At 35.9% G+C, this 25,882-nt stretch overlaps 1 protein-coding gene across 2 annotated transcripts in view; it reads left to right on the top strand.

The window, feature by feature from the left end:
* The window catches only part of PDCD6IP (programmed cell death 6 interacting protein), a 69,682-nt gene extending 46,393 nt beyond the window's left edge, over positions 1–23,289 (top strand). For both annotated transcript variants that reach the window (XM_046652887.1, XM_046652896.1), the window contains exons 13-18: positions 6,716–6,964; positions 7,347–7,481; positions 8,646–8,740; positions 17,351–17,474; positions 18,599–18,786; positions 19,714–23,289. In XM_046652887.1, the coding sequence (XP_046508843.1) occupies positions 6,716–6,964; positions 7,347–7,481; positions 8,646–8,740; positions 17,351–17,474; positions 18,599–18,786; positions 19,714–19,888 (966 nt within the window). In that variant the 3' untranslated portion in view covers positions 19,889–23,289. The remainder of the gene's footprint in view (positions 1–6,715; positions 6,965–7,346; positions 7,482–8,645; positions 8,741–17,350; positions 17,475–18,598; positions 18,787–19,713) is intronic.
* Positions 23,290–25,882: the final 2,593 nt, after the last annotated feature.

Genomic DNA, 25,882 nt, shown 5'->3' with positions numbered 1-25,882 from the left:
ACAAAGAATATCAGTTAGATGCTTTGTGGAAGTGAGGGAGCGAGGGAAGGTCGTTAGAAGATTAGCCAAGAACAGAGACTTCAGACCCACAGAAGAGCAAGAAATTCCGGCCCATTCTTATTTTAGAAAAAAGAAGTGTTTAGAATCCTCTCCTTTTTCTTTTTGGTGTCTTGTACATGACTCAAAACTTACATGGCTTTTGTCCTCTGACTCTCCTGCTTTCAATGGGAAAGCAAAAATGGTTTGTGCTGAGCGTAATCAGCCTTCACTGATTGTTATTTTATTCAGTTGTAGTAATAGCTGCTTTTGTTAATCCATAGTGGTGTTACGTAGGGGAAGAAAACTTCTATAGTTGATATGAAATTTTTTTTACTGAAACTAGATTTTTTGGGTAGAGGTAACCAAAAAATTTTTAATGCTCTGTATATTTATTCATCGTATGCCTTTATCAAAAAAAGTCAAACATCATATCTTTATCAAATCTATTTCAGATAGTTGTCATAGTAGTTGATGACACATTTTAGCCAGAATTTTTAGGATAAAAACTCAGTCATTGAATTGCTGATTATTAAAGTGATACAAAGTACATGTTTTATTAAGAGGTTCAAGCTTAATGGTAGGGCCATTGTTTTGTTTTATTGTGAAGAAGCCTACTATATAGTTGTTTATCTTTGGTCTATTTGGGCATCTGGTTTTAGATATTGACATAGTCTGAACAATTTGGCAGGCTATTGCTAATTTGTATTTAAAGATCCTTTTTTAAATACTTAGGACCACTACGTGTGATTGTGTGCCTCTGACCAACTGGGGTCTGGAATCTGGTCTACACTTGCCCAGCCAGGGCCGAGTCTGCCCAGAGGAAGGGGCATCTTTTTCTTTGCACAAAGGTGATATCCACTTATACTCACAGTGTTGCATCTGCCTAGGGTGATGGAGGGGTACCACTGAAAAAAAGCTTCATCTCCTCAGAGGTAGTGCATAAGGTAGCACTGTCCAAAGCTATGTTCCCTCCCAGGGGGTGCTTTTTCTGCTTCACACAGAGGCACCTTATAGACTAGTGGATGATCTGCACACACAGCTTTTACTCTTAGTTTTTCATAGCAGAAAGTATATAGACAAGTGTTGAGAGTGGCTGGCATCTGTTCATTCATTTGTTCACCAAACATTTGTTGAAGGCCTACTGTATGCCAGGAACAATGACACTGTGGTCCCTAACAGAAAGATGGGAAGTCTGAAAGGTAAAGTTGAAAATTTCATTGAGAACATTTCTTATGTGCCTAAGTGTTTTCAGTGCTATTTGATGTTACAGAGAGTATCATCATCTAAAATGGGGCTTGGCAAAAATGGCTTGTGGGCTAAATCCAGCCTGCTTCTTGGTTTTGTATGGTCTATGAGCCAAAAATGCTCTTTATATTTTTAAATGGTGAAGAAAAGTCAAAAGAATAATGTTTCATGACATGTGAACATTATATGACATTCAGATTTCAGTGTTCATAGATAAATTTTTGTTGGGACGTAAGCACACTCATTCATTTATCTTTTGTCTATAGCTGCTTTTGCATTACAAAGGTAGAATTGCTACAGAGTGTATGGCTCACAAAGCCAAAAATATTTTCTGTCTGGTCCTTTACGGGACAAATTTGCTAGCCCCTGGTCCGAAAGATGAAATGTAGACAGTCTAGGTGATCTCATTCCTGCTTTTCTGTTTGACCTCATCCTCCTCCCTTCTGTCTTTTGTTTACTATGCTGCAGCCAGACTGGCTTTTTTCCCCTTTCCTTTGAACACACTAAGCTCGTTCCGCCTCAGGACTTTTTCGTTTGCTTTTCCTTCTGTTGGGATCTTTCTTCCGTTTGCGTGGCTACTACCTCTTTTCCCTTAAAGCCTCAGATGTCACTTTTCCCCCTTCTTTGTCATTGTCTACCACATTACTCTATTTTTGTGTATTTGTTTAATCCTCCCTCCCAGCCTCGTAAATGAAGGAAAAGATTCTGTTTTTGTTAATGGTTACATTTTAGAACCTAGAACAGTACCCAACACATAAGGATTCAAAAAGTATTTGCTGATTGAGTGGTAACCACCAGGAGCCTAGCTTGATAGGGGATGCAGTTAATTGCAGTTGAAAGCTAATTAGAGTTGTTTATAAGACTGAAATAAACACTGCAGGATTCTAATTATTTTTTTAGGTTTTAATTTTTTATTTTTTAAGTGGGGTATAATTAACATACAACATTATATTAATTTCAGGTATACAACATAATGATTCAATTTTGTACATACTGTGAAATGATAGCCACAGTAAGTTTAGTTAACAGTGGTCACCATACATATAGAATTTTTTTTCTTATATTGAGAACTTTTAAGATTTACTCCCTTAACAACTTTCAAATATGCAGTACAGTATTATTAACTATAGTTGCCATGCTGTATATTACATCCTCATGACTTACTTATTTTATAACTGGAAGTTTCTACCTTTGACTCCTTTGCCCATTTCACCCACCATCTGCCTCTGGTAGCCACCAGCCTGTTCTCTGTATCTATGAGCTTGTTTTTTGTTTTTTAGATTCCACATATAAATGAGATCATATGGTGTTTATCTTCCTGTGTATGAGTTACTTCACTTAGCATAATACACTCAAGGTCCATCCATGTTGTTGGAAATGGCAAGGTTTTCTTATTCTTTTTTATGGTTGAATAATATTCCTCTGTGTGTGTGTGTATCACATCTTCTTTATCCATTCATTTGTAGATGGACATTTAGGTTGTTTCCATATCTTGGCTATTGTAAATAGTGCTGTAGGGTGGGTAGGGATTCTAATTATTTATATACTTCAACTTGATAATATGTTAAACCGCAAACTTGAGTTTATAAGAAAATTTAGGCAGTGGTTTCCTTTTCTTACTATCCTTGTCATTTATTTGTGGAAGCAGTTTAATTCGTTTTCTACTACATTCGCTCTGTTAAAATAAGGCCGGTATTATACATTCTAAAATATGGTTAAACTAGTATATATGACAGTTAAAAAAAGAAGAAGATGTTTGTCATGCAAAGAATTTTTCTGTCTCTGTGTGGTGGTCTAAAAGTTCATTTATAAATTGGTTGTTTCAAATGGCAGTTTTTTTCAGAGACTTAGAATCATAGCATTTTGGAATAGAATACAACTTATTAAATAGCTATTTGGTCCTTCTTTATCACTTTGATTAGAAAACTGACTACTATAAAAGGAAGTTAACTTTTCATCATAATGGAGGTGGTATTAAAACTTGTGGTTCTTAAAGTTCTGCTGGGTTTCTCTTCCCACATTACTCTGCTGCCCTGTGTATAGTTTTTCACTGAAGAGGAACTTGTATCCATATGAACCACGTGTATCTTGGTGGAGGGTCTTGGTTTCTGTACTATGTAAGAGACATTCAATCTATTTCAAGATAATAGTGTTATAGTGTTCCTGACTTTTAGTGTTGTTTATTAGACTATTTTATTTTTTATTTATTTTTATTTTTTTATTAAGGTTATGATAGTTAACAACCTTGTGAAATTACAGTGGTACATCATTATTAGTCATGTTGTAGGTACACCACTTCACCCCTAGTGCCCTCCCCTCACCCCCCTTTCCCCTGGCAACCACCGATCAGTTCTCTTTGTCCATATGTTAACTACCACCTATGAGTGGAGTCATACAGAGTTCGACTTTCTCTGTCTGGCTTATTTCACTCAACATAATACCCTCAAGGTCTATCCATGTTGTTGTGAATGGGACGACTTTGTCCTTTTTTATGGCTGAGTAGTATTCCATTGTGTATATATATACCATATCTTCTTTATCCAATCATCAGTTGCTGGACACTTAGGTTGGTTCCATGACTTGGCTATTGTGAATAATGCTGCGATGAACATAGGGGTGCATGGGACTTTTGGAATTGCTGATTTCAGGTTCTTAGGATAGATACCCAGTAGTGGGATGGCTGGGTCATAAGGTATTTCTATTCTTAACTTTTTGAGGACTCTCCATACTGTTTTCCATCGTGGCTGCACCAGTTTACATTCCCACCAACAGTGTACGAGGGTTCCTTTTTTTCCACAGCCTCTCCAACATTTGTCACTCTTGGTTTTGGATATTTTTGCCATTCTAACAGGTATAAGGTGATACTTAGTGTAGTTTTGATTTGCAATTCCCTGATGATTAGTGATGATGAGCATCTTTTCACGTGTCTATTGGCCATCCGTATATCTTCTTTGGAGAAATGTCTGTTCATGTCCCCTGCCTATTTTGTAATTGGGTTATTAGACTATTTTTTAAAACCAGTTCTGCATATTCCTATTTCTCCCCAAGCTTTATTTTACTTGGCTATTTTTTTTTTTCTGCCTAGCTTTTGTTGGATGTAACTTATAGAGAGATAAAAATGGCATTTCTTATTTTTCTAATAGCCAAACAACCTTCACATAGGGTCAAAGTCGTGGTTGAGGTTCCATTATCAGTTTAAATATGCTAACATAATGCTGTCAGTACTTTTAAAATTTTATATCCTGTTGCATCCTTCCATTACACAATGTGTCACATAATTACAGAAATAGCTATAATTCAGAAAGGATACTTTAATTCTTAGTCTTCCCTCATTGTTCCTCTATTCCTGTCTGAATGCTTATATGCCTAAGTCTGTTTAGTCCATAATGTACCCAAAGCATAGAGTTCAACCATGAAACCTAACTACCACTTAATAATAATGGCTACTAGTGATTGAACACTTATCCTGTGTTAGAAGTTACATTGAGCACTTTGTATGGATTATTTCAGTTTTCTTAACATTCCTGAGATAGATACTGTTATTATTCTTGCTTTGCAGATGGGAAAACTGAGTTTTCCAGGTAGTCAGCTGTCCTTGGTTACACAGTAACTAAGTCCATTGCTTCCACTAAAGGAGAGTAGTCAGAGTTGGAGTATTTTTTTCTATGTGATTATGTTTCACTTTGATGGACAACTAGATTCATTTGTTTCTTTATTTGAGTTTTGATTGAATTTTGTGTTTTGAATGTGTAAAAAATGTTCATGATTCAAAATGTGCATGGAGAGAAGTCTTATCCCTATTCATTTCTCCTTGTTCTCATCCACTCTCTGTAAGTAACCATATTCATTAGTTTCTGGTTTTTCCTTAGTGCTTTTATTTTTGCAAAAAAGACATATGCACACATATGTACATAAGATATGTGTCTTTATCTTTATATTCTGATTTCCCTTCTCTTTTACTCAAAATGCAACATACTATATATATGCTTTTGCACCTTTTTTTCCAAATGGAAAAGAATATATCCAGGAAGTCATTTGGAAGCAAGATTTTTTTATCCACATTGTCTACCTGATCCCTAAAGCAGATTTTGCTGTGGGCATCCAGTATGATTCTTTCCCCTCTTCCTTCCTTTTAGAGTGTCTGTGGTTTGATGCTTCTTGGACCTCTAGGAGTCGTTATTTCTTTCCACTGCTCTAAAAGTTTAAAGACTGAATTTAAGTTAGGTCACTTAGGAGATATAGGCGATAAAATTCAGAAGAAAGTTTAGACTTTTGCTCAGGTCTGTGGTCCTCACAGATGAAGGTTACTCTGGACACTCTTGTCAGGGAGCTCACTAGGACTGTGGAATGAAGAGTAGGACAGAAATTCCTAGAAACAGGCAGTAGGTGAGGAGATCTGTTGGAGTTGGAAATGAGACAGGGATGTAGAGGGGGTTCATGGATGTCTCTTCTTGCTTTGTCTTCCCCCAGCTTTCTTTCTGTGAGCAAAATTGGGGCAAGCAGAATGGGAGGCTTGGGGTTGGTGTTCTCCCTTATGGCCTTAGCAAAAGTGTGAAGAGATGTGAGTGAAAGGGGGCAGCTTATAAGTGGCCTTAGAGGGCACTTGAACATTCTAACACTCTTCCTGTAAAGGGGTGTTTATGAGTCGCGTGGATGTTAGTCAGAGACTGCCTGGACTGAATAAGAGAGATAAAACTCATGATGTGAAAAGATGTACAAGAACCCTCTCTCCCTATTTCTCTCCCAGTATGTGAAATAAACGTGGTTTATAGCTCGCTTGCGCGCTCTCTCTGTCTCTCGCTCTCGGGTGCTCTTTCTATATGTCTCTCTGTCTTCATATCTGTCTCTCTATTTCTATCTTTCAGTCTCTCTATGTTGGCAAAATGGAGTATTTACTTACGTAGGAAAGACATACTTCATACTTCCCCTATTTCAAAGTTGCGAGAGGGACGCAGTATAGTGTAGAGTGATTAAAGATTAATTTTGGAGGTAGGCAGAGTTAGATCTCAAATTTCACCTCTGCCCCTTTAGTAACTGTGTAACCTTGGGCATGTTACTTAGTTCTTTTGAGACTCAATTTCTCCATCTGTGGAATAGAGGTAATAAGCACCTGTGGGTACCCCTATGGGTATTGTAAGAAATACATTGTTGTGTTTGTAAACTATTTAGGATGGTGCCTGGCACATAGTTAATGGTCAGTGAGTCATAGCTCTTGCTGCTGTTAATCATTATTGCTGCTGCTCTTATAACTGGAGTCCACTGAAGGTATAGCATCTGTGTCTAAATAAATGTGATGGACACTTTATCCTTGGCCCTCTGAGAAATCATCTCTCTGTGACCCTGGATAAACCTTTGTATATAATTCCCTTCTTGAAACTGGCTTCTGGCTTTTGGGGCAATTAAACTAAGGGTTTTCTTTTTAAATGTTTAGGTTGTAAATGTCTTAAAATCCTTATTGACAAATCTTGATGAAGTAAAGAAGGAAAGAGAGGGGTTGGAGAATGACCTGAAATCTGTGAATTTTGACATGACAAGCAAATTTTTGACTGCTCTGGCTCAAGATGGTGTGATAAATGAAGAAGCTCTTTCTGTTACTGAACTGGATCGAATCTATGGAGGTCTTACGACTAAAGTCCAAGAATCTCTAAAGAAACAGGAAGAACTTCTTAAAAATATTCAGGTAAAGTTAATATATATTAATATATATTAAATATATACTATGATCTATTAAAGTGTATATTTAATAAGTTTATGTTAAAAAAATTACATAAAGGATAAGCTTGGACTAAATTTATGTCCTTTTAGGATTTTTTTTGCAAGTGTTACATATTAATAGAAATCTGTAATTATTGGTTATGTTTTGACACCCACTGAATTTTTGGTATTTTTATTTAAGGAAAGATTTAAAGTTCTGTGCTACCACAAAAGAAATATTAGGTAAATTTCTAGTAATTTCTGCATGTAGTCATCTATGATTTTCATAGTTGGAAAAGTATCAATAAAAATATGAGTGATATTAATTTGATAAATAATGTAAATACATACATCTTTCTTTTAACAAGGTCTCACACCAGGAATTTTCGAAAATGAAACAATCTAACAATGAAGCTAACTTAAGAGAAGAAGTTTTGAAGAATTTAGCTACTGCGTATGACAACTTTGTTGAACTTGTAGCTAACTTGAAGGAGGGCACGAAGGTACGAAGAACAAAATAACAGCAGTAACCAGTATAGAGTGAAAATAGAGTTTGGGAAGTTAATTAGTGTTTCTAGTGGGACCAGATTATTCTTTGTCTTGAATTTGTCAGCTTTGATGACTTTTGCCTCTGAGAGGTTGGTTGTAAGTGGGAGAAAGCTTAATGAAGGTGGCAATATTTCATGGGAACTTTGAAGAATGAATTGTATATTTCACCAGGCAGAAGAAGGGTGTAGGCATTCCAGGAAGCAGAAATTAGCACAGAGATGTCAGAAGCCAATGACACTTTTTTGGGGGATAGAAAGTTGACCAGTCAGTGGATTCTGAGGGAACAGATGTAGTCAAAGCTGATCTGCGGTGGGGAGGGGGCGGGTGTGGCTTTTGTATTCTGTGCTGATGGTTTGGATAATGATAGACTTGTGATCTGCCTGAGTCTCAGAGTACTTACTAAAAACGGCTTAAGAATTTTCCTGCCTTTCCTTTAAATACTTTAGGGAAATGCTTATATTTGTTTTACCAATTACCTTGCTTTTGAGGGAGCAAATGACTTTTAAATTTTTCAGATACACAGTTCATTTTGGTACTTTAGCTCCCTGATGATCATTGAATAAAGTTATCTTGATGTAAGTACCTTAGATATAATGTAGAACCCTCTGAAGAGAGGGTAGAAATACTGCAAAGCCTTCCAAATAGAGAGTATAGTAAAATACTCTTTTAATTTGGTTTAAAATGCTCTGTTGAAATAGATCAGCTGAGAAACTCTCCAGAGAGCCTTTAGAAATACTTCTATTTCTGAAATGACGCCTGCATTTCTAAAGTGAATGTGCAAATGGAATCCTTCCACTTAAATGTTTAGTGTCTTTATTAAGTAGTTCACTTTTCTGTAGGAATTGGAAACATGTTCACTGAGACCATGAAACTTGTAATTTGTTGTCATTTAATTTTTGGTGTTCTCTAAAAATGATTTTATTATTTTTATTTTCCTTAGGAATCTTAGGTCATCTTTAATATTAAGTTGTTGGACTTAAGTGGTATGACTCTGTCTTATGCAGAGGATTTTAGTGCTTAAGCTTTCACCGTTATTGTCAAATGAGCTTTAGATTGTGTTCCTCCTTAGATTAAGGAATTATTCTGATTTATTACTTGGATTTGTTCTTTGCTTGTAGTTTTACAATGAACTGACTGAGATCCTGGTTAGGTTCCAGAACAAATGCAGTGATATAGTGTTTGCACGGAAGACAGAAAGAGATGAACTCTTAAAGTAAGTTTGTTCTGTGTATCAAATTATAAAGTATTTTTCTTTTAAAAAATCCTATATGGAGACTCTTGGGGTGAGCTTGACAGTATGAGATAGCAATTTCCTTTCTTTCCTCCTGGGTATTTTACAAAGTAACAAGCAAGCTGCATAATCTGAGAACAAAAGGATGAGAAGGAGCAGAAACTTTAGATGTAGGAAGTACAGTGGTGTCACAGAAGTGATAAAGAAACAGCTCAGGGTGGCGGGGCTCAGGAAATACCAGTAAACATAAGCAGTTTACCTTGAAGTGGCAAATAGTTTCCTTATATAAAACTAGAGGTACAGACCCTGGAGAAGTCAGGGTGAATAGCTCAGAAAATATCAACAAAATCTCTTTCTGAAGGAGCCTACCGAGAAAGCTGGGCCAGTAATGTAAGACTCATTCCATGATTACTCTGCATGGAATGAGAGTAATCATGGAATAGAGAGTTGACATAGCATCAATACGAAGGTACTGTATTTATTAAGGTGAAAAAATGAACAAAATTTGACAGAACTTAATAGATGAAGAACATTCATCAGAATAATACTGTCACAGAACAGATGAAAATTCTGAATGACTGTTTCACCATGAATTGAAAAAAAAAAAAGGGCTAGGAAGCAATCACTGTAAAGAACACCAAAAACTCTGAGGAGCAAAAATGCCAGAACTCAATGGGGATTGTGAGAAAACAAACTGATAAAATGTGTGGTGTCAGAATTCAGGAAACAAATAGAACAAAACCATCACAGATATAGGATGAAATGAGAAGGAGTGAAAAGGAGAATAGACAGTGAATAAAACACAAGAACACAGAACAGAAAAGAAGAAATCTGAGAAAATGAAACCAAAGTAATGAAAGAATTAAAAAGAATTAGAGAAAAGATGGACAAAGAAGACCCAATATATGCAAAATTGGATTCCCCTCAAAGAAGAAAAACCAAAACAGTGAACAGAACAAATATTTATTGATATTACTCAAGAACATTTTCCTAAAATAAGTGAAAGTTTGTTGAAAGGGTTTATGTTATGGTCAGGAAAAATGAATGAGACCTGTCAACACCAAGGCATATAGATTATTACCCTTAAAAGGTAATGGCGGAATCCTTTAGGCAGTCACACAAAAAGATCAAGTCAGTTTATAAAAAGGTAAAAAAAAATTAGGTTGGCAGCACTGCATGCTAGAAGAGAGTGGAGTGATTGCTTTTGGAACTCAAGGAAAGCAAACATGAGCCAAACATTTTATATCCAGTCAAACTGTTCTTAGGTATATACAAACCCTTATGTTCATTAATAATGAACATAAGGAACTCAGAAACTATTGTACTCGTGAGCCTTTCTTGAACCCTTCAGCCAACCTAACCATTATTCACCTGTCTGTCCATGTTTAAATGGTTTTCCACAGAAGAAGTAGGAGAAATTATCAAAGAGCTAATCTCTCTCCACCCCTGGGAAAGAGAAGGACCAGTGGTTTTTGTGGAGTTTTTCTACTAAACCTTTAAAAAGCAAATAATTTGAATGCTTTTTAAATGATTCTAGAGGTTAAAATAAAAAAAACAAACCTCCAAATTAGTCTTATTGATAAGAACATTTGACAAAGATTGAAACGAAACACAATCTTCAGAGCAATTTCACTTTTGGATATGGATGCGAAAGTCCTAAATAAAATCCTGGCCATTAATATTCACCGGTGTGTTAAAAAAGAACCATGACCAAGCGAGAAGGAGTTTTTATTCCAGTAATGCAATGATTCGTTCAGTATTTTTACATCGAAGGAGAAAAAGATTGTCTTCATAGATGAGTAAAAAGTATTTGAGAAAATAACTATTCTGGTATTCAATAAAATAGGAGTAGATGGGTTCTTCCTTAATATGAAAATATGTGTGTATGTGTTGTGTATGCGTATGTATATGTGTATATGTCTCTATGTCTATATCTCCACAAAACTCAGCATGGTGGCTAATGGAGAAACACTATAAACATTCCCCCTAAAGGCAGGGACAGGCAACAAATTCCCACTGTTAACACTGTCATTTAATATACTGGCAGTACCAGCCAGCACAATTAGACAAGAAAAGGAAATTAGAAATGTAAAAATTGGAAAGGAGGAGGTAAAATTATCACTCCTTATAGACTTTAGGATTGTACCACTTGAAAACCCAAGAGAACAATCCAAAAACTCTGCAAATAGAAGAAAAAATATTACTGAAGGTAGTTGATCATAAAAATTGGTGAAATCAATGGCTTTCATATAAGTAAACATATAGAAGATGTAATGGAGGAAAAGAGCCTACTTAGAATAGCAGCAAAAAAGATAAAATACATAGGAATAAGTTTGCTAAATATGAGACCTGTATGAAGAAAACTTTGAAACATTATTCAGGGACACGAAAAAGGACTTGAGGAAGTTGAAAGACATGATGTTCTTGGATAGAATGACTCAACTTCATGAAGATGTCAATTCTAAATGAACTTATGCATTCGCTGTAATTTTGACTTTAAAAAAATTAACAGATTTTCATTTAAAACTAGTCAAATTGATACTAAAACTCAAGTAGAAACACAGATTAGCCAGGAAAACTGAATAAAAAGGAGAGTAAGGGGAAACTAATTCTACCACATATTAAAATATATAATGTTGTCAAAACACAGTGGTACTGGTACATGGTTAGACAGACCAAAGACAGAATAGAAAATAGAAGGAGATCCAAATACGTATGTGGATTCAGTGTGAAAAAGATCCTACACTAGTCAGAGGAAGTTAGAGACAACTGCCTAGCCCTTTAGAGAACAAAAGTTGTTTTTATACCAGAAAAATTCCAAATGGATTAAACTTGAGATGTGTAAAATGAAATGTAAAGTCTAAAAGAGAATATGAGAGAATTTGTTAATAAAACTGAAATGGAAGAGGTTTTCTAATTCTGACTTAAAATCCAGAAGCCATTAAAAAAAGGATAAGTTCATCGTAACATGATAAGCAGAGTCAAAATGTAATAACCTGGGGAAAAATATTTGACATTTATTCACAGGCAAAAGGCAAATTTACCTAATTTATAAAGAACTCCTAGATATTAAAAAGGAGGAAAAAAACTCAACGGAAAAATTGGCGAAGTATGTGAACAGAAATTTCCAGAGGAGGAAGTATAAGTGCTTCTTGAGCATGTGAAAAAATGCCTATCCTCATTCAATATAAAATACTTACAAATTAAAATTACTCTGAAATAGCGTTTTTTAGATTGGGGAAAATCTGAAAGTTGATAACATGCTTTGTTGGCCCATGGGGGTAACAGTTCCCACACATTGCTGTGAGAATGTACACTGGTACGGTCCTTCTGTGGGACAATTGAACTGCAGAGGTTTGCATTATACAAATGCATACATCCTTTTATCAAGCGATTCTGTTTTTGAGAATTTATTCTGAGAATATATTAGCATATGTTAGAAATGACATATTTATGAGCTAATTCATTTCTAAGTTGCTTGTAGCAGTAAAAGAATAGAAATAAATTAAATATCCAGGGCTGGTGAAATAAATAAAGCTATATCTGTACAGTGAAATACTGTGCAGCTATTTTTTTAAAAGAGCGGATGTTTTCTATTTACTGATATTTAAAGATCTATAAGATAAATAGTCATGGTAAAAAAAAAATAAGGTACAGAACAGTGTAAAGTATGCTTTTTTGTGTAAAAAGCAAGAAAATAAAAGTATGCATTTGAATTGGCTTATTTATGCCTGAAGAAGCTCTGGACAGGTTCATAAGACATCAAGAAGAGTGGGAGTCTGTCTGGGAATTGAAGGGTGGAGTGGGAGCTTGCAGATAGGGGTCTCACTCTTTAGTTTTTGAATCAAGTGAGTATGTTACTTTTCAGAAAATTAAATTAATCTAAATGATTGATGGGACTTCATATGTTTTTATAGTCACAACCAAGTACTCTGATTTTTATGTTTTGTATTGTGTTCATTCCCCCTGCCTCCTGCTTTTTTCTTTTGAGCTGCAGAATCCTTTTTTCAAACTCAGTCTTACAGAGAAACCCAGTTTGTAAAACAGATAAAAATGTGTCTGGCTCAGATCTAGGCCGGGTTAGGTGTTAGAGCAGGACCTTTTGTCCCTCTTTCCTTTCCTTCTTTCAACCAGCAGCCACTGAGACATCTGTACAGAACCCCTAAATTCTGTAGCTCAGGACCAAGAGAGCTGAAAAAGACTCTTAAGTTTAACTTGGAGGTTGGCAAACTACAGCACCCAGACTAAGTCCAGCCTGCTGCTTATTTTTGAAAGTAAAGTTTCATTGGAGCACAGCCACACTCTTCATGGACGTTTTGTCTGTGGCTGCTTTTGCACTAACACCAGCAGCATTAAGTAGTTGTGACAGAGACCCTATATCTTACAAAGCCTAATATATTTACTGTGTGACTCTTTACACAAAAAGTTTTGCCAGCGGTTGGTTGAAATCATTTTGCTGTCCGTGATAACTGACTTTCTAGTTTCTCTTTAAATGGACTGTTTCTCCATTTAAATCTTTAGTGTACAAAGGGCTAACATAACTGTTTTTAGAATTTTATAGCATAATAGAGATTCATAGCTTAGGAAGAAATTTTTGGATACTCTCATCTTAAAATACTTCATATTTCAAATCTCTAGTTTGAAAATTAGGTTTGTTACTACTTGCGTGTGTATTTCTGTATTTATACTATAAACAAAATCAGTTCTGAGTCAGTCATCACCTTGTCAAGTGGTTTCAGCTCAGTGATTAAAAGGTGAATGAGTGATGGAAAAGTAGGCCAAATAGTCATAAAGTTAGCCTTTAAAATTCTGAGGGTTTATTTTGTCAGAATCACTGTTAATGCTCAGGGCCTAAATTCTTTAAAACATTTTTATTGACTCTAAAATAAAAGCACAAGTAAACATAAGTGTACATCTTGTTGAATTTTCACAAACTGAATACACCGAAGCGGTGAGCACTTAGATCAATGCACAGAACATTCTCAACACCCCAGAAGCACCGCTCCTGCATCTGCCAAGTCATCACTCACTCCCCTCAGGGCACCCACTATCCTGACTGTGAGAGTGCAGACTGCTTTCTCCTGGTTTTGCACTGTATATAAGTAGAATCGGTTGTATTCTTTTGCGACTGACTTTCAATCAACATTTCGTTTGTGAGATTCATCCGTATAGTTGTAGATCTTTTATTTTCATTTCTGTATGTATTTCATTGTGTGAATACACTACATGTTATTCTACTGTTGTTGAGTATGTGAGTAGTTTCTAGTTTTGGCTGCTATATTATAAATAGGATGGGCTTGAATATTCTCAAACACATCTGTCCACTGTTGCTGGTAGCAGTAAAAGAATAGAAACAAATCAAATGTTCAGGGCTGGGGAAAGAAATAAAGCTACATCTGTATGGTGAAAATACTATGCAGTCACATATACAATTTAAAATTTAACATTTCTTGTAGCCACATTAAAAAAGTTGAAAGAGGGCTGGCCTGGTGGTGTGGTAGTTAAGTTTGCATGCTTATTAAGTAGTTAATGTTTAAGTAGTTGCATGCTTAAGTAGTTAAGTTTGCATGCTTATTAAGCCATGCTGTGGCAGACGTCCCACATGTAAAATAGAGGAAGATGGGCACAGATGTTAGCTCAGGGCCAAGCTTCCTCAGCAAAAAGAGGAGGATTGGCAGCAGATGTTAGCTCAGGGCTAATCTTCCTCAAAAAAAAAAAAAAGTTAAAAGAGGGCCAGCCCTGGTGGCCTAGAGGTTGAGTTTGGCACCTTCTGCTTTGGCAGCCTGGGTTCAGTTCCCAGGTGTGGACCTGAGTGACTTGTCTGTCAGTGGCATGCTGTGCTGGCGGCTCACATACAAAATAGAGGAAGATTGGCAACAGATGTTGGCTCGGGTTGAATCTTCCTCGGCGCACACACACAGAAAAGTTAAAAGAAACAGATGAAATTAATTTCAATAAAATATTTTGTTTAGCCTAGTATATTCAAAATATTTTAACTTCAACATAGAGACAATGTAAAAATTGTGAATGAGGTATTTTACTTTTTTTCCACACTGTCTTAGAAATCTGATATGTAATTTCTGCTTACAGCACATCTCAGTTCACACTAGAGCCACATTTTAGGTGTTTAAAGCTACATGTGGCTACTTCTAGATATGCCTTTTTTCCTTTTTTTTTTTTCGTGAGGCAGATTGGCCCTGACCTAATATGTGTTGCCAATCTTCGTATTTTTGCTTGAGGAAGATGATCCTTGAGCCAACATCTATGCCAGTCCTCCTCTACTTTGTATATGGGATGCCGCCACAGCATGGCTTGATGAGCAGTGTGTAGGTCTGCACCTGGGATCTGAACCCACGAACCCTGGGCCGCCAAAGTGGAGTGTGTGGGGGCCGGCCCGGTGGCGCAGCGGTTAAGTTCGCACGTTCCGCTTCTCGGCGGCCCGGGGTTCGCTGGTTCGGATCCCGGGTGCGGACATGGCACTGCTTGGCAGCCATGCCGTGGTAGGCGTCCCACGTATAAACTAGAGGAAAATGGGCACGGATGTTAGCTCAGAGCCAGGCTTCCTCAGCAAAAAGAGGAGGACTGGCAGTAGTTAGCTGAGGGCTAATCTTCCTCCAAAAAAAAAAAAAAAAAACAAAGTGGAGTGTGTGAACCCAATCACTGCGCCACTGGGCTGGCCCCCTGGATCATGCTTTCGGTGAGCGTATATATATGTAGCGCTGTTGGGTATACATCTAAGAGTGGAATTGCTCGGTCATGGGGTATGTGTATGTTTAGCTGTAGTTGATGTTGCCAAACAGTTTTCCAAAGTGGTGGTACTAATTTGTATTCCTACTAGCAATGTATGAGTTCTGGTTACTCTATATTTTTGCCATTAGCTATGCTGGTGAGTGTGTAGTGTTATGTCATTGTGATTTTAATTTTCATTTCCGTGATGACAAAGATGTCCTCTTTATATAAAGTAGGCAAAAAGAGTAACTCTGAGCTTTGCCTTCTTTTCACTAATGATTTAAAACTAATGTCAGTATGGATAAAAACTAGACTATTGGTGGTGAACACCGTCTATACAGAAACTGCTAGACAATAATTACACCTGAGGTTACACAATGTTATAAGCCAATATGACCTCAATAAAATAATTAAATAGAAATTTTAAAAAATGAAATAAAAAATAAAACTAATGTCAGTAATCATGGGCGTTGGAATATTGGTATTTTATTTCATATAGTTTTGCTTTTTTATGTTATTAGTCTTATGATTTAATAGCTTTGATTTATATAATTACTAAGTGACTAAGAAATTTTTATTTGTCCTATAAATGTGCTTTTTACTCCAACCATCTCTGGAGTTTATCAAAGGAAAAGAAAAAAGTATTATGTTAAGGCTTTATAATGTATTATAATTATAATTATATATATTAGATACATTTATGATTAAATATACTCAGATATCTAAATAATTACTATAATTATTTAAACAATTGTAATAAAATATATAAAATATAGAAATATATTTACTGTATATGAGATATATACACATATGGAGATATTTCAAAACCTAACCTTTTCAAAATTTAACATCGATTAAAAACTTCTATTATGTTGTAAGCATTTATTACAAACATTAAGAAGTTGTTTTGGCTTCTTGATGAATGTATATTAGTTTTCTTTATATAGGGAGTGACTAATTCATCTTCCAGTTGGGACTCTTTTTGAGAGTGAAAGTGTGGTCTGGAGGACTCTGGGAGTTGCTGTTGATTGTTACATCAGGACAACAGGTGCAGCCACTTGGGGATGTGTCATATTTACTTCTCTGTGTATGTGAATCAGTGCAGTGAGAAGCTGATCGATACCATGTGTTCATGGAGTGCATTTTATCTTAGGGTTTTGTTGAGTGAGATTTTGGAGTGGATTCCAGTTACAGTTAGAGGTGACTTTAAAATATTTTTCTAATTTTTAATACTGTATTTTAATGATCCTTTCAACAATCTGTCTTTCCTGAATTTACCTTAGTAGTAGATTATGAGGTATCTTTTAACATACAACATCTCAGTGCCAGATTTCTTTGAATATCTTCAGAAAGTTTTCATCAAGAAATTTACATAGTTGAATTGGTTAGCTTTCTCACTTGTTTTGTTTTCTGTAAACAGTGATATGATAACAGTGATTAAAATATCAGCTAGGTGACTGTGAACAGTTCTAATTTTCTGGTAACTTGTAGATTGGTTGTTACTGTGTTAGGAGTTTCTCATCTAGGGGATGACGTCTGATTGGAGAGTGGGCAGTCTTTAGGACCACTTGCCCAATATGACATGTTCCTTGTTCTAGCTGTAACTGTGATCTCCAAAGAAATTTTTCTTGTTTCTTAGTCTTCAGAAAGAAAATAAGAACTGACTTCCTTTTATTAAATAGGAAGAAAGAAGATTTAAGTTAGTTCTAGTCAAGAACAGAAATGTAGTATATTTTAAAATACCATCCTTGTTTTAAGTCTGTTTTCTGTTTCATATATGAAGAAAAGAAAAAGACCTGGTACTTTATATGTGTTGGTTTTTTTTTTTTTGTATTAATTTCTAACACTTTTGTCTTTAATAAGGGATTTGCAACAAAGCATTGCCAGAGAACCTAGTGCTCCTTCAATTCCTACCCCTGCATATCAGTCCTCTCCAGCAGCGGGGCATGCGCCAACTCCTCCAACTCCAGCGCCGAGAACCATGCCGGTCAGTAAGCAAGCACGTTGTTAAAATCGAAGCGTTATGTTAGTGGCAGCTTGCTCGCTGTAAAGGATAAAACAGACTTTACATAGTAGAGATCTGGTGGTCACCACTTCACCAGCTGACCAACCTTCTGATGTTTTGCAGTATAAAGAATACAGCATCACTCGTGAATTATTGCCAAGAAATGTTTAACTTGAATCTAATCAACTCTTTAGAACCAGCTCTCAGTTTGTAGTAAATACAGTGATAAAACAAGAAGTTAAATTGTGCTGTTAGGAAACAATTGGACAAATCCAGAACTGGGACATTCTGTGAGACATCTGGCTTGGCCTTTTCTAAAGTGAATGTCATAGGAAGAAAAAAGTAGGTGAGGGGGCATATTCTGGATTAAAAGAGAGGACAGATTCATAATAATCAAATGCACTACATGAACCTCAATTGGATCTTGATTTATGAAAACACCTATAAGAGTTTTTTTGTGCTGAATAGAGAAACTTGAATGTGGAGTGGATACTCGATGATATTAGGGAATAATTTAATTTTCTTAAGGTGAAATGGTATTGTGATTATGCAGGAGAATATTAGGACTTGTATACTGAAGTGTTTAGGGCTGGTGTCATGAAGTTTGCAATTTACTTTATGGTTCTGCCAATATATAGATAAATATATGGATATAGCTATACATAAAGCAAATATGGCCAAATGTTAATAGTTACTGAATTTAATTGACAAATATGTGGTGGTTATTCTTTTAAATTTTCTGGTGTTTTAAAATTTTCATATAAAAAATGTTGAGGCCAGGAGGAGATTACAGTAGTAAGCTGTGTCTGATCTGCTCTTTGCTCCCACCTCAAATGTCTAACCATTGATAGGACCAGTAATGAGCAATAAATGGTTAAATATTAGGCATCAGGCAAAGAGCAGTGGCTATGGAGTATCCACAAATTGGAGAATTATTCCTCAACTATGATACATTTCTAGAGTAATAAGCCAACATTTGAGAATGGGAATTAGAAATATATTTGGGTGGATTCTAGAGTTCTTCATATGACCTCATTTATTTTAATTGATAGCAATTTGACAGAAACATGAAACATTTTGTAGTCAATGCTGACTTTTTCTTATAGCCTACTAAGCCCCAGCCCCCAGCCCGACCTCCACCTCCTGTGCTTCCAGCAAATCGAGCTCCTTCTGCTACTGCTCCAGCTCCAGTGGCGACTGGGACCACGGCACCAGCTCCGTCACAAACTCCTGGTTCAGCTCCTCCTCCACAGGCCCAGGGACCCCCATATCCTACCTATCCAGGATATCCCGGGTAAGGCTGAAACTTCGTCTATCCCAATAAATTGGCTAATGTTTCTAGCTCTAGTTAACCTGTTAAAAACAGGGTTACCCCTTTCTCTGAATGGAGGTATCATGAATGAATAAGCTACATTGTCAGCTTACACAGAAATAAAAATAGTTATAGTCACTTATTTGAGTAGTTGAATAGCCACTTCCCAGGCTTATTTAATTTATGTTTTTGCATATTGGGATTGTGTTAAATGTACCTCTTCAGGAATTCAGAATGTATTTCCTTGGTTGTCTTTATTTAGGTGATAAATGGATAGGTGCCTTTTCTGATCTTAGCATAGCAAGACTGCTAAGGCCTTGTTTACATACCTGTACTTCGAAATCTTGGCATTCTGATAAACTGTTAAACAGAAATCTATCTAATTATGGCATGTATTTTCTTAAAGAGCAGCTTTCTTTGTGATAATTTTTTAGTATTAAAAATCTAGACATTTGGCTGCCTTTTAAGATGTGCTCCCAACTTTATTTAGTAAGTACATTCTGTCTTCCAAATATTAAAACTTTGTAAACAGTAAATTTATGTGCATTATAGTGAACACTGAATCTTGTGAAATAGGAATGTACTTAGATTGCCACATAAAATGAAGGGTCTCCATTTTTATTTCTTGTTAATAGTCAAATATTTAGTCCTATTTCCTTCAACAGTATTATTTTCTGGATAGTATTAAGCACTTGGTATTCTTTCATTTCTATTAATAAGAGGATGGGAACACTTTTCTTCAACAGGTACTTTGAAACAGCTGTTTTTTTCTCTCGACCATTCTCTAATAGACTGAGAAATAGAGAATAATGGCTTTCTTGAAAAACTTGGTTTTAGAATTTATTATGTGTTTCATTTTCTAGTATTTGATTTACTGATCCAGTTTTTTTGTTTTCTTCTTCCCATCAGGTATTGCCAAATGCCCATGCCCATGGGCTATAATCCTTATGCATACGGCCAGTATAATATGCCATATCCGCCAGTGTATCACCAGAGCCCTGGACAGGCTCCATACCCGGGACCCCAGCAGCCTTCATACCCCTTCCCTCAGCCCCCACAGCAGTCTTACTATCCACAGCAGTAATATGTCACCTCAGAAGCTCAGCCGGTTCAGTTCAAACAGGAAGAAATACCAACCCTGCAATAAGTGTACTAAACTTTACGCTCTGGTTAATATAATGTCCTCTACTGTACTGAATGCAGTGTATAATTTCTGTCTGTGGCTAAAAGCTAAAAGCTGTGCCCCAGCTCCACATTTGATTGCACATGTGAGATTTGCTGCTGTTGCAGTATAAACACTAGGTATAATAGGATTTGAAATAAATTACATTACACTTCATAAAAGTTGAAAATGAGGAATTAAACCCACAAGTGAAATGTTTGAAATTATTAGACTTATGTCTCCATAAGACGTGATTGGGACATCAGATACTTTAATGATGGTTTAAGTTCTGATATTCAAGAAAACTAAGTTTTCTTTCTCTCTTGGTTTATTGATTTGGTTTAATTTCTATTATGCTATTTTGCATAATCAAAGCATTGTAAATCTTATAATTTAAAAATAAATTACTTAAGAACAGTTGTCATTGTTATGTTTTGTCATTGATTCTCATTACTGTCTAATTTCTTTCTGGTAATAGTCTCTCATTTTATATGTACAAAAGTTAAACAGATACTATGTTTAAATGCATGATTAGTGAAAGTTAATAGTCAGGTTCAAGTACATTTTATAGGAAAACCAAAAGAATAGTAACATAATTTATCTTTCATATGCTGATTAGTAAATTAATTTTGACATTTATTTTGGAAAGTCCTATAATGTGGAAGAGACACAAGTGTTACCAAAGATTCTTCAAATAAATATACAAATAAATATGTATATTTAATGTTTTATTATTAGCTTCTCCAAGAAATTGATACAAATTCTGGTAATAATTCTTTTTTTTCCATAACCTGGTTAAAATGAATACATGTCATTGACAATACTGTCTAATGTAATAGAATTGTGTAAAGAAAATTTACTGTACCCTTCTATTCCTTTTTTCCACCTTACTGTCTTAACTTAGAAACATTTAATGGACAATGTACATGAATAGATCTAAGCCCTTTCACTTTTATGCTCCTAAAAGATTGGACTATTTTATAATTCAGGGACTGCACAAAACAATTGTTGGGAGCATATGCCACTTCTGGAATAGGCTGTGTTTTTAATATTAATCTCTGCTGTTAGGATAACTAGTTACTGTATAAACCGCAGTAAAAATAGTGAGGCATCATGGAATGAGAAAGTGAGAAAGGAATTAGTTGTCTAATATCACAGTAGGATCTGTTCTGTGTGAGGTTCATTTCTGAACACATCAGGCATACGAGCAGATTTCCAATGAATCTGTTTATTTTCTGTTTTAACGCTGACCTTTTATTGTTTGACTTAAATGATACTGTCACTTGATCCACGTTGTTTTCATTGCTAGTTGGGTTTATATTTTAAATGTTGGACTGAAGGTATGATTGTAAAAGGGAGTGAATTGGTTTAAAAATATGTGTATATTTTTAAAAATCTTCTTTTGTCGTTGTATGTAGAAAACATGAAGGCATGTTACTTCAATATAAATGACCTTTATGTAGAATATTGAAATTGGTTTAAAGTCCAATAGTTAAAACCTTGACAAAAATAGTTTTTTACATATCATAGCTGAGTTTTATTAATGTGGAATCATCAAAGTTTGACCTGGGCTTGTTTTCCTCTTGTGTAAATGGCATTTAAGTTCTACATTCTTATTACTCAAGGTATCGTATACTAACATAAGATACTCAGTGAGAGGGGTATTCCAAATTGCTAGTATATAATTCTTAACGAATGCAGGAAAAACAAAAACATAATTGGCCTGAATATTCTCTTGGGGAAAGAAGACACTAAAGAAAAGAGTAAGTGCATCAGAGAGCCAAAAGAGAAGTTAGAAGGCCATTTAGCCCATTCTCTGTGCTAAGCTAGGCCTGCTCCCGGAGAGCCACAGGAAGACTCTTCAGCAACTTTGGGAAGGGAGGCTCTGCAGCCCCTGGTTGCAGCCTCTTCCAGCATGCCTGACTCGCTCAACTCTGTTAGCAAAGCCTTTTTCTGTGGTTACCGAGACCCATTCTCTCTTGTCAGTTCACTCATCCTTTCGATAATTGAGGATTTTTCTTTGGATCGCCTGTGTCTAGGTACAGATGAGCTTTTCCGCAGTCCTTCATTGCTGGTCTGTCTTCATAGGCCTATCTGTTTCATTAAGATGGCTCATGGAAAGAAGTTTCTCTTATGTCTATTTTGCATTCTGGCGAATAAGGACTCCCTCACTGGGATTGTTTTTGTTACCAAACTTTTTAAATTCTTTGCTTAACTTCCTATATTCCACAAAATACCCTAAAAAGTTGTCATGAATAATGCTGCTTACTTAGAGGTAGGAGAGTGTCACTCTGGTTCAGGTATGTTGTGCCTATGTTTATAATTAGGCTTTTTGATTATCTTCCTAAACTAAAGAAAGGAAACCATTCCAGACCATTAATGTTGGGCTTTGGAATATGATTTTAAAATGGACTATACTTCAAGTAATAAAGCTCTGCGTAAGGGAGCTGGTCAGAAGATGGGGAAAAACTGTCTCACTTCTGTTATTTCTGGCTCCTAGTTGGAGACAGATGGCTTGATTTCTGAGTCTGGTGTAAAAGTATTGGTCTATTACTATGCCCCTTGGTCTGTATTCTCAGTTAGCAAAAACAGTCACTGCAAACCAGTCAGTGTTTGTGAGATATCCTTGTACCCGTACCCCAACTTCTTTGCAATTTATACTCTTCTCCCTCCCCATATCTAAGGTGTTAGAGAAAAAAAGAACAAGATTTCAATTTTCTGTCCCTGATGTTCCATCCCAGTCAGCAGCCTTTCTATTCAAAACAGATTTTAAAAATGTTTTCCATTAGAGCTTTACAGTTTGCAAAAGTGCTTTGTACACATTTTTGAATTTCAAAAACATGTTAACTAGGTTTCAGTTTGCTAATGAAATTTTTCTTTTTAAATCAGTATGTCTTGAAGAATCTTGCTACAACTTAGTGGCGTCTCATCTTTTTAAACACTTCTGCAATTATTAGTTAATTCTTAGTACAGAACAGGATACGAAGTAGGGAAAAACAGTGCTATAGTGTTATATTACTAGTTGAAAAATAGACTTTAGAACTAAATGGTTGATTATAAGATTTACGTGAGGGAGCAAAGAAGGAAAATTATATTTTTAAAGAAAAAGAGAATATTCAGGCTTTATTTCTGGTATGAAGCTTATATTTTTTAAAAAATCCTATATTATCACACCAGAGATTTTAGATTCTTTTCTGGTTACAAACATTGCTGGTAGTTGGATTATATTTTTATTGTATTCATTTCTCTTAGGGGGAAAATTGTAAAGAAACAAAAAGGTTCCAGATGAATGTATCCTAGAAATAAAAGTTGAAAGATTCTTACTTCCTTGGAGTATGAATTCTTATTTAAAGTGTTTATCCTTCAGCTTTATAGTTTCTATAATTTCTTTGACAAATTTTTTGGAAATAAAATACCCACTTTGACTATAAAAGGAAGACAATGTTTAAATATTTTCTTAACAGTTGTCAACCTTATGATTTATCATGAGCAGGCCGTGTTTTTCTTTACTTATGATTTGTCCCAGTTCTTTCAGATGAGTAATCTCTTCTTCAAGTGTCATTTTTTGGGTTAATTTGTGGAAATACTTGGCAAGGTTACCATATTCAGTTGATCAGAGAAGGGAGGATGGTAAAATGTGTGCATCTTTTAAAACATTTTCTTCCTACTTCTCCCATGTTTTAAGGTCAGATGCTTTATTATGTAGCTCAGAATACACAGGTTATCAGAAGAAGTGTTGATTTTGTATGTCTTTCAAATTTGTTGACAAGCTACCTCCGGGAATGAATGAATAGTCTGAATCTCTATTATATAAATTTTAAATGTATAACAGTTGGGCATGGCTAAATCTTTTTTGTTTTCACTTATCTGGCACCTGGTAGAGAAGTATAGAGAGTTCACTTGGAGCGGGGGCTGTGAGGCTTGGGAACCTAGACATGGGGTGAGAGGACAATGGAGACCTAAGGGACCCTCCCTGGTACTTGGGTTCTGCTGCATCCTAAAGGAAAGTGACTGAGAAGCCCTGCAGAGTGGGTTTGGCTTAGGACCTGCCTGTGAGCAGTCTTGAACTTGCCTAGAGCACGTGCACCAGAGAGCCTCAGGCTGCTGCCCATGAGTGTTCCCGTCCACTAGCAGGTCTTGCATTTGTAGATAATCTAGGGCACATCCAAGTTATCTCCCTTAGCTCTCCTGTCTGCAAGGGACCCTGGCTTCTCTCAGTGCTGTGGCTCCTGATATCCTTCCTTTTTTGCTTAAAAGTTGCTTAAGTCCCTTTCAGCTTAATGGATACCAAGTGATACAGGTGAATAGCTTCCAGTCTATTACCATTGTGTTTCTTTTTAAGTTTTCCTGTATTTTTAACTTTTAGTCTTTACATATTTTGAAGCCATGTGATTCATATTCATGTCAATTATGTCTTTATTGTGAATTGATGTGACCTTTTCCCTTTTTCACCTTGTAATATATTTTGTTAATACCACCACCGTTGTTTTCTTTTGGGATGCATTAGCACATTTTCTAACTTGTGTGTGCCTGCCTTAGTTTTAGGTGTATAGCTTTAGTTACTTGACCCAATCAGATGTTTTTGTAGTCTAATAGGAAAGTTTAACTAATTGACAACTTTGTTATAATTATGTGATCTTTGACATTTTGTCTGGTATAAATATTTTGTCCTAATTCTTTTTCCTATCCATCATTCCTTGCATTATGTTTTCTTTTTTCTTTTCTAGGTATTTAGAACACTGATACTCATATTTTCTTCCCTCCCATCCTCAGCCAAATCTTGTCTTTTTTTTAAATATATTTTTGTAAACAGGGTTTAGACTTGTATTATTGTTAATGAGCTATTATTCTTAAGCATTATCTCTTGATTATAATTGTTGACCTTTACTGTCAGTTTTTTCATTCAGTTTTATATTACTCAATTTACAAAGTATGTAAACATGGTCTATTAAAACCTGGATGTAGCTGGGCCTCCTTTCTTTTCCCTTCTTGGGAAGGCCTTTGAGCATTCAGGAAGTTTGATCTTGCTGTCTCTCTTACACCAAATTCCTTAGTGCCTCCAGCCCTGTGGGCTTCTCTGTTGCCAGTAAGCACTGGGGATTCCAGATGAGGGCCCCCTAAAGGGCCACTGCCTTCTTTCTCTGCTGGAACTTGGAAGAAAGGGGATGAAGAAACCTCGCCCCTTCAACCTTGACCACCCACCACAATAGACTGGGCTGCATGATATATTCTTTTTAAAATTAGTATACTTTTTGAATAAGAATTTATGCACGTGTTATAAATTTCAAAAGGTAAAAAGTGTGTAATAAAAGACTCGATCCAATTCCTTTCCTTGGAGACAGTCTCTGCTATCAGTGCACACAAAGTTCGGATTGTGTTTAGGCTTATCAATTACCAGAAGAAGATGTGTTGCGACCTGCAGAAAGGACGCAGTGAATTATGACAGTGGGGCCTAAGACCGACATCTGCCCTGGCTTTTCCTTCTTTCATAGAGACAAAAGAGTGCATTTTTAGCTGGAAACTTCAGAGAGCTAATTCTAAGTTTGGCTATACTTGACATTAACACTAATGACATGTATTGAATGATCATTAATCTCTAATCCCCACTAATGCTTTATGGTTTTTCATAATTACCCAGAGTGTGTCTCATAATTTTTGACAAAGATTTACATTTTAGGTTGACACATAATGTTTCAGCATGAAAACTAACATTGACTCATAGAAAACAACTTCACCTAAGAGAGAGAACACATTTAATTTTCTTTTGATACCATGGTAGGCAGAATAATGGCCTCCTAAATATGTCTGTGTGTTATTCCCCAGGACCTGTGCGTATATTAGGCTGCATGGCAAAGGAGAATTAAGGGTGCAGGTAGAATTAAGGTTGCTAATCAGCTGACCTTAAAAATATAGTTT

The sequence above is a fragment of the Equus quagga genome, chromosome 1 (assembly GCF_021613505.1).
Source record: "Equus quagga isolate Etosha38 chromosome 1, UCLA_HA_Equagga_1.0, whole genome shotgun sequence".
NCBI classification, from domain to species: Eukaryota; Metazoa; Chordata; class Mammalia; order Perissodactyla; family Equidae; genus Equus; species Equus quagga.
This window is presented reverse-complemented; position numbering and strand designations above follow the sequence as displayed.